The following is a 13087-nucleotide window of genomic DNA, read 5'->3' on the forward strand; positions in this document are numbered from 1 at the left end:
TCTGCTCTTTTCCCACTCCCACAAAAAAGCTACTATAGAACAACTATATAAATGAGCAATTATCCACCATGATCTCAGGGCCATGTGCTATTTTTGCTCCCCCCGTCCCACCCAAGGATCTGTGTGCTCTGATATGCAAGTAGAGACTCCAAACTGCCAAAAATCTTTTAGTTTGTTTTGGAAGGAATTCTAGTTTTCCATTTCAGTGACATGCCATTAACTGAGAAGCCAGACACTGAAAGTAAGAGTTAGTGAGAATTTCCAGGCTAAATTATGCCAGGAGCTCTCTTGGTCTTTGTTTGACCCAGGATCAGGGGATTAGAAAGGTGCTTCAGAGCCTTAGTAGAAGCTGTGCTGGTTTGTACATGTCATATTGTGTTCACCTATGATAGGTATTTTATAACTTACCTTTTATTAGTAAAGCTATGACTCTGAAATAAAAATGGGAATATCATAACACATAGTACAGATATAATTAAATGTACTGGGACAAACGTCCTACTCTGAAGCAAGACCAGCTACAGTAATCTTTATTTAATCATTTTATTCCCCTACAATAACAGCCCTTCTGTGGAGAAATACCTGAGATTTCTGATTTGGGTGAGAAGTTAAAAGTCCACAGCTATACCTATCCTGTGCCTCACTTTGTTCCACATGCCTAAGGTCCCAAAGGCCTCAGGATGGTCTTTATAGACTCTAAGGCCAGAAGGGACCATTGTGATCATCTAGTCTGACCTCCTGCACGTTGCAGGCCACAGAACCTCACTCATCCACTTCTGAAATAGACCCATAACCTCTGGATGAGTTACTAGTCCTCAGATCATGGTTTAAAGACTTCAAGTTACACAGAATCCACCATTTACAGTAGTTTAAACCTGCAAGTGACCAGTGCCCCATGCTGCAGAAGAAGGCAAAAAGCTCCCAGAGTCTCTGCCAATCTGATCTGGGGAGAAATTCCTTCCTAACCCCAAATATGGCAATCAGTTAGACCCTGAGCATTTGAGCAAGACCCATAAGGCAGATACCTGGGAAAGAATTATCTGTAGTAACTTAGAGCCCTCTCCATCTAGTACCACATGGCCGTTGGGGATTTTTGCTACTTTAATTATGAAACCTTTTGGAATGCTATCAAGGAGTTAAAATTTCATATTTCTTACTCCATTTTAATATTATAGAATTTCTCCTTCCCCTCATTTCAAAACTTTGAATTTTCCCACTGTTAAGGCTCCCCTCTTTCAAATAAAAGAAATAATTGCAATAATTATGGGAAACACAGAAGCAATAAAAAGTTATGTACGCACAGGGTGAAGGATGCTGTATTAGGAGAGCAAAGAGGCAACTCCATCTTTCCAGAAAATGGGAGGAGCATTCTTGTAACTTCCTGCACATGGCAGGAGTTAAGAAAAAATACCTCCTGGTGCGGTACCTCAAGTTCACAGAGAAAGTATTGCCAAAAGGCACTAGAGGTTTTGGGGTTATAGTTATACATGGACTGGAAGGGACGCAGTTTCCAGGAACACTGGGTTTTTTTTTTTTATGCTGGACTTTCTTGTGTGTGTGTTAGACCTGCTCAAAATAGCATTCATTTCAATCTATGAGATCCCTTTTGGTGAGGATTTTCCTTGATCTATTTTTGTATTTTTTTCCCCTCCCATCTTGCCTTTTCTTACACATTTCTCAACATGGGGGGGGGGCTATATTTTCAGTGAGGCTCATGTCTCTCAAGCTCTCATTAAAGTTAAGACAGAATCTCTTCTCATCACACTATTTCTCTCTACATTACACTGGCTATGCAATAGTATATGTGCCACATCACGTAACAAGGTCTTGCTGCTTGTCCATGGAGATTTATTGCTCCTTCTTTCCAGTTTCTAGATCACATTAAAATACGCTTAAAATACATTAAATAGTTTCCTAACTTTTTTTTACCACATAGACAATTGTTGTATTTGCCACAGGGACGGAAAATGTCCACACAACACTCTGTGAAGATGTGGTCCAATTTATTTCATTACAGTATTTGTATGACAGTAGGACCTAGAGACTCCAGCCAGGATTGGGCCCCATTTGGGCTAACCACTGTACAAACACATTCAGAAGCAGTCCATACCCTAAAGAGCTTTTTCTAATTATAAAATCATTTGTGAACCCCTCCATCACAGTAACAGCTGCATAAGACTCCAGAGTGATGGCACAGGTTATCTTCCAAGTTACCTTATCATACCATAATTTATTTGCGCAGTACACATGGCTGTGTGAACTGATCACACTGAAACCTGAGACCACATGAAAATTACATGGTTTCTATGGAAATCTAAAACTCATTCTGGTTCCTTGTCAGTGAACTTTAGAGATTTGTGTTGACCTCAGGCAGGCCCAAAACCTCTTCCTCCAAATGACTCATCCTGCTCCTTCCTTATTTTGATCTTCTGAGGGTTTGGGGGAGAATAGCAGCCTTTGGCCCTGTGCCCGCAAGGGCTGGGCGGGAGACACCAGTGAAAGGAGGACACTCAGGCCTAAGAATAGTAAACTACGCTTTATTGAAGGAAGGAAAGAAGAACTTACGCTCCAATCTGCGTGGAGAGCCCCTAGGACGCGCGGAGGGGCTGCAGGGGACTCTGGCCGTTCGGGACAGTTGACCAGGCAGGACTCCGCCAGGGGGGAGTCCTCTGCGGCGCTATATTCTCCGCGCTTATCTCGGGGTTACATGGGGTCAACAGCTGGTTACATTCTTATATGTTTGCTTTATGCTTATTATATAAACTAACTTGTTTACAGGCAAAACTATGCTGAGCTATGCAACAATATATTTTGGCAGGGTCTGTCAGAGAAAGTTAATTGAAACTGCCTGCATCCTCCGCTTACATCCAGTCACATAGTCCACCACTTAGCTCCTCGCCAATCTTCCACAACCTTGCCCCTACAGGCCCCCTCCCTCACCTCCATATTTCTTTAGGGGAGCAGCTACCTGACATCGGGCCCTTCCCTTGGGGAGGAGAGTGGGGAAAGGAAACTCAAGGGGGGAGGGGACACCAGTGTGCCATCCTCTAAATCCATGGGATGAATCTTTAAAAGGAGTTGGTAATCTACCTTGCACACTCACATCCCTGGATTTCTGCTGCACTATGAAACTAGAACTATGAAATACTCCTTCAGTCCCACTGCTAGCACTTATGTGACTTACCTCACTCTGGGGTCAGATATCACAGAACACTCTGGAACACGTGCACAACATAGACACAATAAAGCCCTGAAGGCTGGATTACTGCAATCGGGTGGTCTTTGTATGCATAAGGTCCTGTCAGCAGTTTTTGCACCAGATGCTATCTCTACTACTATGATGACCTTCCTGAAGGTGGGCACACTCTTAAGTCTGCATGGCACACATACAAAATAGCACACTCTCTCCCACCCAAACTTCTGATTCTCCAGTGTATATGAAGCAGTGATTATGTGCAATTCAAACCCACACAAGCAAAGGCAGAAACTACCACTGTATTAATAAATAAAATAATAATAATAACAATAATAATACCTCACATTCATATAGCATTTGTCATCACTAGATCTCAAAACAATGTACAAAGGAGATAAATATCATTACCTCCATTGTACAGACAGGCAAGCTAAAGCACAGTGTTGAAGTGACCTGTACAAGGTCACCTAGGAAACCAGTGGCATAGCTGGGAACAGAACACAGGTCTCAATCCTAGTCCAGTGCTCTGTCCACTTGGCAACACCGCCAGAAGACTCATTGCTTGGATGAATAACTTTCACCTAATTTTAGTAAAGGAAAAATGTTTGTGATGCCTTATTAACTTGTTGAAAAAAACCCAACGGTTTTCCTTTGGATTAGGAGAAAGCAACAAAGAGAGCATGTTTTGCAGTTCTACTTTATGAAGAACCTTGAGATAGAACTGCATACAAGTACAGTCTGTCTTGCTCTTTTAAATTGCTCGGATATGTTTGCTCTGAGCATTTTTCAGTTTTGAGCACAGGTGGGCTGCACTTAACCTTCAATAAACAGGAAGAATTGGAGATATGCCACAATCTACTGCAACATTGGTGAGTCTCATGTTTAAAGGGCAAGTGCTATGCAAAATTAGAGCCAAATTCTGCACTCTCTTACACACCATGCAGCTCCTTTGACTTCAGCAGGGTTACATGGAGTGCAAGACAGATTTTGGCCTAAAGCATTATTTGCTGGTTAGGAATACTGTATTTTGATTTTTTTTAAACATAGCATCTCGAATCCTTTGTTTGATTTAGGGCCTTTCCACACAAGGAACAGACTAAAAGCAGGTCTGTGTGTTTTTAACTGGATTAAGTAGCTTGATTTAAAAAAAGCACTTTTTTTAGTCTATCCCTTGTATAGAAAGAGCCTTAGATAATAAGAAGAGATAACATTTCTAAGATCAGCAATTGCCCTAATGGTCCTGAACATGGACATCCTGTTGCTAACAGACTAATTCATCATCTCCTGTCTATCCCCTCTGGTCTGGTAAAACATACAAACACAGAAAATGAATGATCATTTTGGTAGCCTGTGTGCATCAGGTTTCACAGAAAATGAATAGATGGGGTCTCCAGTGAACTTGTGATACTTTCCTTACGAGCGAGAACAAGGCAGTTGCAACAAGTGTCGAAAGACATTTTGTGTAACAGCTTCATAACAGGGACATGAATTTTAGCTCACTTTAAGATGTATCTCACTCTGCATAAAGAAATGGAAGGCATTTGAATATTTCCAGAAGTTGCATTTATCCCCCATTTCTTAAAGAGAAAAATGACATTTGCTTCTAAAGCTGTAACTGTGTTTAAAACAAATTCTGAAAAGTAATTTGTTTTTCTTTTGTAATCATTTGTATTCTTTTTGGATTTTATCAGTTATTTATTTGTTGTACTGGCTCAACTGGCAGTACAACCTAGGATACTCCTAGTGCTCACTCACTTCTCACGGATACAGTTATTTTGTTTTCAATTCTGACTCATATTTACAGAAGGCTATGTAAGAGGATATACAACAGTGGTTTTTAAACTGCGGGTTGGAGCCGGACCTGCTGCTGGCCCCTTCTGGGTCCGCGATGCCAGGACAGGCAGGAAGCCTGCCTTATCACCCCGCTGCGTGGCTGACCGGGAACCGCCAAAGGCAGTGCCGGGTTTACAATGGCGTCAGTGGCGCCATGGAGCCGGGCCCATGCTCATAAGGGGCCCCAGCCTGCTCCACTTGCACTGCGCCCCGAGACCCCACTGGTTCCCCCCGCCCACCAGTTGCTCCTCTTGGCCTGCCCACCACTTGGCCGAGGGCTTCTCTCTGACCCCTGGCCCCACCCCCCCACGCCACTCCCCCGCTCCTCTCTGCCCCCTGGCCAGACCCCAATGCATCTCCGGCTCCAGGAAGTCTCTGCTTCCTATCACCTGTGGGGCACCCAGACCTGAGCCACCTGGGACTGGTGCAGAAGCCCGGCCAGTCTCAGCCAGGTGGGGGTGGGGGGAACAATGTGGGGGGCTTGGCTGGGCCTCTCCAGGCAAGTGCGTTTTGAGGGAGCCCAGCCAGGGCCGGCTGATCACGTCACTCCCGAGGGGCCAGAGCGATTCCCCACCCCGGGACCAGCCCTGGCTATGCTGCTGTCTCAGCCTCCCAGCAGAGCAGGTGAGTGTGGCTGGGAGGCAGGGTGTGGGGGAGTGGGTCAAGTTGGGCTATTTCCTGCACAAATCCAGGTTCTCACATCCCCCCACCCCCATACACACACAAACTCACTCTCCTGCTGGTAATAGCTCATCCAAACTGACCACTCTTCAAGTTTAAATCCAAGTTAAACCAGAACATCTGGGGGGGGGGGTAGGAAAAAACAAGAGGAAACAGGCTACCTTGCAATAGCCCAACTTGATTGTCATGCACATTGTGTAAAGAGTTGTCACTTTGGATGGGCTATCACCAGCAGGAGAGTGAATTTGTGTGGGGGGGTGGACGGTGAGAAAACCTGGATTTGTGCTGGAAATGGCCCACCTGATGATCACTTTAGATAAGCTATTACCAGCAGGACAGTGGGGTGGGAGGAGGTATTGGTTCATATTCTCTGTGTATATATAAAGTCTGCTGCAGTTTCCACGATATGCATCTGATGAAGTGAGCTGTAGCTCACGAAAGCTTATGCTCTAATAAATTGGTTAGTCTCTAAGGTGCCACAAGTACTCCTTTTCTTTTTGCGAATACAGACTAACACGGCTGTTACTCTGAAAAATATCTACTGAGTCACTCCTTATTGAATCTCCCCTAATGTGATGTTATTTTATACCACATTAACAAGATTACTTCAAAGAGCAGTTAGTGACAGATCCCCGGGCCATCCCGTCTGCTCAGGAGTAGAAAACGCCCAAATTAAAAATGCCTTTCTTGGAGCCTGGAAAGTGGGCAGGGGGAGGGAGAGAAAGGCAGTGCCAGTTTTGCAATATTCTTCCACCCCTTCACTAGGGACCTTTAGAAGCTTATTTATGGGTTCTCAGCAAGGATCAGGCTCCTCAGAGCCTAGGGTGGGGTTGGCAACCAGCTCCTCTCTGAAACATCATTGCCAGCTGGCCCTACAGACATCCAAATGGGAGTTAAAGCTGCAGAGCCCCTGCACAGCTGCAGTGGATTCAGCTGTTAGGAATCTTGCTGAGTGGAGGTCAACAGCAACAGAGCAGCATAGAATTGCCAGCCCCTGGTGTGGTCATTTCTTGTCAAGAAGTATGTAGAGATTCTTTTCCTTTCAGATCCCCAGGATTCATGGAGTTGAAAGGCTGCCCCAAATACTGTCCCCAAAGGAATGATTTCCTGAAAACGTAGGTAAAATCTGGGGAGTTTCCTGACTGGTGTGTCCTCCAGTGGGTTATTTTCATGGGAGGGGATGTTCTAGTCCTGACGGGAGTATTGCTATCATGTTCAATGTTCTAAAATTACAAAGCGAGAAGGCAGTCTGACTGCTAGGCTAGGAATTTAGAAATATCGCTACTAGGGCTTGAAAAACCCACTCACCCACAGCAAATAGCAATCTTTGCATCAATTTCTGCAGAACCTCGGCTTACCTTTTTTTTTAAAAATGCCCTTAAAGTTTCAAACAAAATCTTCTAAACATATCCCATGTAGCGATATCTGTCCGCAGGCTCAGAGAGATGGTTCTACTACCCACACCACTGTTTGGGAGCAGGGTGAGAGCAACTGCCTCTGTAAGGGGGGAACCTGGCTGGCATTGCAGATAAGGCAGGGGTGCTCAAACTGGGGGTCGTGAGGTTATTACACAGGGGGTTGTGAGCTATCAGCCTTCACCCCAAATCCTGCTTTGCCTCCAGCATTTATAATAGTGTTAGATATATTTAAAACGTGTTTTTAATTTATAAGGGGGGTTGTACTCAGAGGCTTCCTGTGTGAAAGGGATCACCAGAACAAAACTTTGAGAACCACTGAGATTAGGTGCTCGGTAGGAGGGGCACAGCTGCTGCTGTTAGGAGTACGGTTCTTTGGCCAGCCTGTGACTCTGAACTGAGTGAATCATTGATTTCTTTTGGTTCCATGGGCAAACTGGAAAAACAAATTAATTTCAAACAGAAACAACTCTTTCGGTTTTTCTCAAAACAAAAAAAGTCATTTGAGTTGAAACGGAAAATTCGGAATGTCAAACAAACTGTCAAGTCAAATCTTCATTTCTTTCCTGAAATGTTGATTCAAAACATTTCAATATTTTCAAAACTTTTGTTTTCTGGCTGTTTTTCCAGGTTAAACTATTTGCCAAATTTGACTTGAATTCATAAACAGTTTGGGTGCCTCCACAAATGCATTTTTCGGTAAATGTACTCTTCATTGAAAAAAAATTTGTTCTATATAGCTCCTGGAGCAGAAAGCTCTGCTTGTATGGGGGGCCTCCTGCCAATACTGCCCCATCAAGGGCTGAGTAGGGGAATGGGGGGAAGCCTCCTGCCCCATCCTCTCACCAGAAGGTTGTGTGTGTAGGGCCAGCACAAATCAATTTGTTAAGGAGGTAAGGGCTGTTTAGCATTTACTTGTCCTAGGGAACTCATAAACTGATTTAGTTTGTAGCTGGTGAGGAGGTAGCATTAATTGAATGCTTTGGTATTTGGGATGAGAAATGTGATCTGTGGAGCACATTACATTTGCACAGGAGTTTGGATCTTTACCTAAAGGGCTTTACAAATATTAATTAAGCTTCACAACATTGAATATATACTAGGAATCAGTTCACCTATCACTGAAATGCAGCCACCTGTATGGAACACACAGTTATTTAAAGAGCAAAGACCACAGAATGGTTCAGGACAGGAAATGAAGAATACTACATCAAATTGAAATTGCACAGAGAAATTAGTCAGTGAATCTAATTGTCTAAGAGGGAACAGGGCCAGGACATAGGGCTCAACACCCCTACTCTTATTGTATGCCTGGAAGATTTTTAATGATAGATGGTCAGGATCTCCAGTGGTGCTGGAACAATTTGTATAGTGCAGGTACGGAGAGATTGAACCAAACTGTACGTCCTGTATGTGATGGAAACCACGTCAAGCCAGGGGTTGTAGCAGCACCTATGAGGACCTCACTTATATATCATATCTGAATGTACCCCCAGCAACACACACTGCCCACTGATAGCATGCTGGGTCACCCAGTGCTGATTCAAAAGGAGGAGGACCACCTATTAAGTAACCAAAGAAAATCCACTTCTGGGATGTATTTGTATAATGGTTATCTAAAAACTACACCCACAAGAACTGTCAAGATTGGCAAACTAAAAAAAACCAGTAAGAGACTGGAAGTAATTTCAGAAAAAAAGCCACAACTGACGCTCAATAATAAGTATCAGGGAAACATAATCGGTTATTTATTACAGAGATTAATCTCATCATCCACAGAATTACCAGTATTCAAACATGGACCATGTCCATGCCAAGATAAAAAGATTTTAATCAAATTGTAATTGGATTCCACCTATTTTGATTTCCACCACTTTTGCCCAATTAAACATAATCTTTATTGGTGTAGCACTGAGTTATTAATTTATCTGATGATTGTTGTTTTTATTCTACTACCATAAAAGTAACAAGGAGTCTGGTGGCACCTTAAAGACTAACAGATTTATTTGGACATAAGCTTTCGTGGGTAAAAAAGCACTTCTTCAGATGCATGGCCAAATAAATCAGTTAGTCTTTAAGGTGCTACCAGACTCCTTGTTGTTTTTGTGGATACAGACTAACTTGATAGCATAAAACTTGATAGCATAAAACTGTTATTCCAATCTAAAAATTGTATAGTTAAATTTGGAAGTGGTGAACCAGGATAGGTATTTAAATCACAAACATATTTACTAAGGACCTAATCCATTTGAAAATGTCTGTAGCCTTCAGAGCCATGTGACTACAAAGAGCACTCACTTGCTAGCCACGTAACATCTGACATAGAATGTATGTATCCTACTTCCCTCTGTTGGATGGATTAAGTCCTGCTCAGGTTTTTGCAATTGTCTCATCTTTTATGACCAGATTTTCTAAAGACCTCAGCACTCAACATGATAAGCTGTCTGAAAATCTGATCCTAATTATTGGTGCTGAGTGGTTTTGACGATATGGCACCTGGTATATGGTCTTCCAAGGATTAAAGGCACAATTCAACTCCCAATAAACAGATAAGGTCAAAAAGCCCTACCATAACTGACAGATAATGAAGATGTTTCTTGAGCTTAACTGGGAGAGGCCTGCATTTTTAAGAACTGAAAGTCCTCTGTTCTAGTTTCTAGGCCCTATATATGCCATTTATTGGTGACCATCCATTGTTTGTGTCAAAAGAAATGATTCAGCTTCACAGCGGTGAGAATATGTAAATAAGTTCCCCATTTTTCATGCCCAACTAGCCCCTTATTTTTCTCAGAACAGTCAATATCCCCATGTGAGCAAGAGAGTTACAAGTGTTCTAGTGGAGTAACTTCTCCTGTGTGTCCGCCAGGGGACGGCATGATTGAAGCCTGGCCTGGCCTGTGCTTAGACTATTTTTTTTTCAAGTTACCTATTTGTATTAGAGGAAACTTCTGTTCCACCATCTAAAAGCTATTTTACTGGAGTCAGAACTCCTCTTCTGCTATGTTTGGTTTTCAGTTCCTGTCAACTGTGTGTGTAGACAGAGCATTAATCTTTAAATTGCATAATGCCCTTCTTCCCCTTCTCTGAAATGCAGTTTCAGTGAGATAGTTTAGTATCTTTGCGGCATGAGCCCTTTCAAATTCTTCAGACTAACAGATATAAAATCAACTGGGTAAAACTCATATCCCCACATTAATAGACTCGACTGAACATAATAAGCAAATCTCCATCGGCTCCATAAATCTGATAACTAATACAAAGACATCATGCTGGCCCTAGGCCCAGTTCTGATCTCAGACACACTGGTGTAAAACAGGTGTATTTCCAGTGACTTCAGTGGAATTTGTTCTGATCTACACCAGCATTAGAGATATCAGAATCATATCCACAGACTTCAGCCGTGCAAAGAGGACAGCTGTGGAATGTCTAATGCAGCAGAGGGGGTAGATTTCATCCTCACAACAGGGAGGAGGATACACAGCTGTGAAACCTATGAACCCTGCAGAGCCAGAGACTATATTCTGCTGAATTGTAGCCAAAGGCTGATCCTAACAGTTTCCTGAATATGGTCATCTAGGCAAGAAATACTTAACTTAATTCAATAAGCGTATTTATAACTACATGATTTGCCTCAGTTATACGTAAGAGCCACACACCAACTGCAGTTTTAAAACTAAGGTGCTTATCATTATAAATATCCTGCTTCAAATACTGTATAGTTAGTCTAACTGCATACATAAAAGCAAAGCTACCTTAAATATTAAAGTCACCATATCTAATATGCAAAAAGGAGTATTTGTGGCACCTTAGAGACTAACCACAAGTACTCCTTTTCTTTTTGCGAATACAGACTAACACGGCTGTTACTCTGAAACCTGTCATATCTAATATGGTAACTGGTTTTGTCTTATACATTTTGTACAGTATTTTTAAATCTAATGAAAACATTCCTTTGTCACAAAACAAAGAAACTCCTGTTATTGTATGCATAAAAGCAATCAGCTTATACAAGACAAAGCCACTAACATTTTTGCAATTCTTAAACCACAAGGAAAGATTTTAGCATACAAGCTTTGTTTACATAATCTACAGATTAAGTATTCACAACAAGCTCCATATAAATATTCACCAACCTGACTTTCCCATGACCACGTTCTTGATTGTTACCTGAAGCTTCTGTTGACTTAGTTTCTCTTATAAGATTAAGATGTGTTTTGAGCTGACTGTAATTTCCTTGTAGAGCTCCAAGCCTGCAGAGACTGCCTGCAGAGCTGACAGTGCTAGAGTGCGCTCACAGCACAAAGAAAGTGTAACTACACCCATTTATGAGCCTGCCCATGCCTTATAAGGAATAAGGCAAATTCTTTTCTTAGCAAGATTCCAGCTTAGAGTTGGGGTTATTTATCTTCCACAGAAACCAAGCAGCTCAAAAACCACCATGTGCATCCACATACCAATTTAGTTTAGTAATAACAGACCATTGCTGATACACTAAGTTGTTACAAACAAAATACTAAACCATATGGGAACTGGCACAACAGGCTTCACAACAGTACAATAAAAAAGAAGTTAACTTACTTTAAATTGGGTGTGTCAATTTCATTAAGGTAAAAATAACTAGATATTTTAGAGTGTGACTGGGGCCCTGGGGGCATGGGTGGTGGGTATGGTAGGCAGGGGGAGGCTGTGCCTCCCCAAACAGCCTAGCATGGCCCCACCCACGCTCTGGCCCCAGGCCAGGCCCCCCATGCAGTGCCCAGTGCTCTGCCATGGCTGGCTTGTCTGCCTCCCACACTCAGGGCAGCTGGTGCTGAGCTGGCGCACCAGGGCTGGGGGTGCTGCAGCTGTGCCAGCCGGCACTCTGGGGCTGGCCGTCCAGCACATGGGGCTGGGAGCGCTGCGGCTGCACTGCCCAGCCACCCGGAGTCTGTATAAACAGAGGAAATAAGAATGTAAATCTAGCAAAACTACCAAGTCGTATAAACTGATTTTGAACTGGGGAGTCATCCTATCACATCCCTCATACTAAAGTTTTCATGTCTCCTCCTGGTTTGTTACACTATCACCTCAAACAACCAGTTTTTGTTGTTGTTGCTGCTGTTTTTTCTTTTTGGTATATAGATATTCAATTATGAATGTTTAGCACTAAGGACTTTTCTTTCCTATGTTTGTAAAGCATGTGACAGGGTCGGTCCAGATGGCAACAGGAGAGTAATAGAAGGCAGATATATTAGCCCCAGGTTAAGTTGGTCCCTTTTCCCTGGGTAAGGTTGTCATAAATATAAAGGGAAGAGTAACCACCTTACTGTATACAATGCAGTAGAGGGTGGGCCCGGGTTCCCCCCCATCCCTCCATCCCCCGCAACTCCCTACTTCATACCAGAGGAGTTGAACTGGACTGTGGGTTCCACCAGAGGGGAAGGTCTCTGGCCTGTTCCCCAGTCTACTAGGTGGATCAGCAGAGACTGCGGGGATTGTTCTTCTTCCTTTCCCCATGCTGGCCAGTGATGAGGCTAACTGAGTGCACGGCAGATTTGAGCCACGAAAGTGGCCAACTGAGGGCTGCTGTGAACCTCTGAGGCGAGAAAATCCGCCAATAAGCACAGGACCCACCAAGGCAGAGGAGGAACTTTGTCACAACTCGTGTCAGGAGTGGGATTTGGTGCGCACAGCGCAGCAGAAGGAGGGTGTTATTATTTAAAAAAAAAAGAGAGAGGGTTTATTTATTTTTTTTCACCACCATGGAGGAGGTAGTGCGAACACTGATACAAGCCAAAGCTGCCCAGCAGGAGGCTACCCGTGTCCAGGCAGCCGCCCAACAGGAGGCAGTATGGCTGCAGCAAGAGACTAATCGCCATCTGATGGACCAGGCTGCTCAAGACCGTGCTATGTTGAGGGAACTGGTAAATCAAGTGAAAGCCCTTACGGAGATGAACCACGGCCGTGATGGGATGCGGATCAT

General features: G+C 43.3%; 1 protein-coding gene across 2 annotated transcripts in view; it reads right to left on the reverse strand.

Annotated features, from left to right (window-relative positions):
- GLIPR2 (GLI pathogenesis related 2) overlaps positions 1-11417 on the reverse strand; it is a 42993-nt gene extending 31576 nt beyond the window's left edge. The window contains exon 1 of one of the 2 annotated variants that reach the window (XM_073332547.1): positions 11259-11417. In XM_073332547.1, the coding sequence (XP_073188648.1) occupies positions 11259-11271 (13 nt within the window). In that variant the 5' untranslated portion in view covers positions 11272-11417. The remainder of the gene's footprint in view (positions 1-11258) is intronic. The other variant, XM_073332545.1, reaches the window with a different exon arrangement.
- Between the last annotated feature and the right edge of the window lie 1670 nt (positions 11418-13087).

This window comes from Lepidochelys kempii, chromosome 2 (genome assembly GCF_965140265.1).
Source record: "Lepidochelys kempii isolate rLepKem1 chromosome 2, rLepKem1.hap2, whole genome shotgun sequence".
NCBI lineage: Eukaryota > Metazoa > Chordata > Testudines > Cheloniidae > Lepidochelys > Lepidochelys kempii.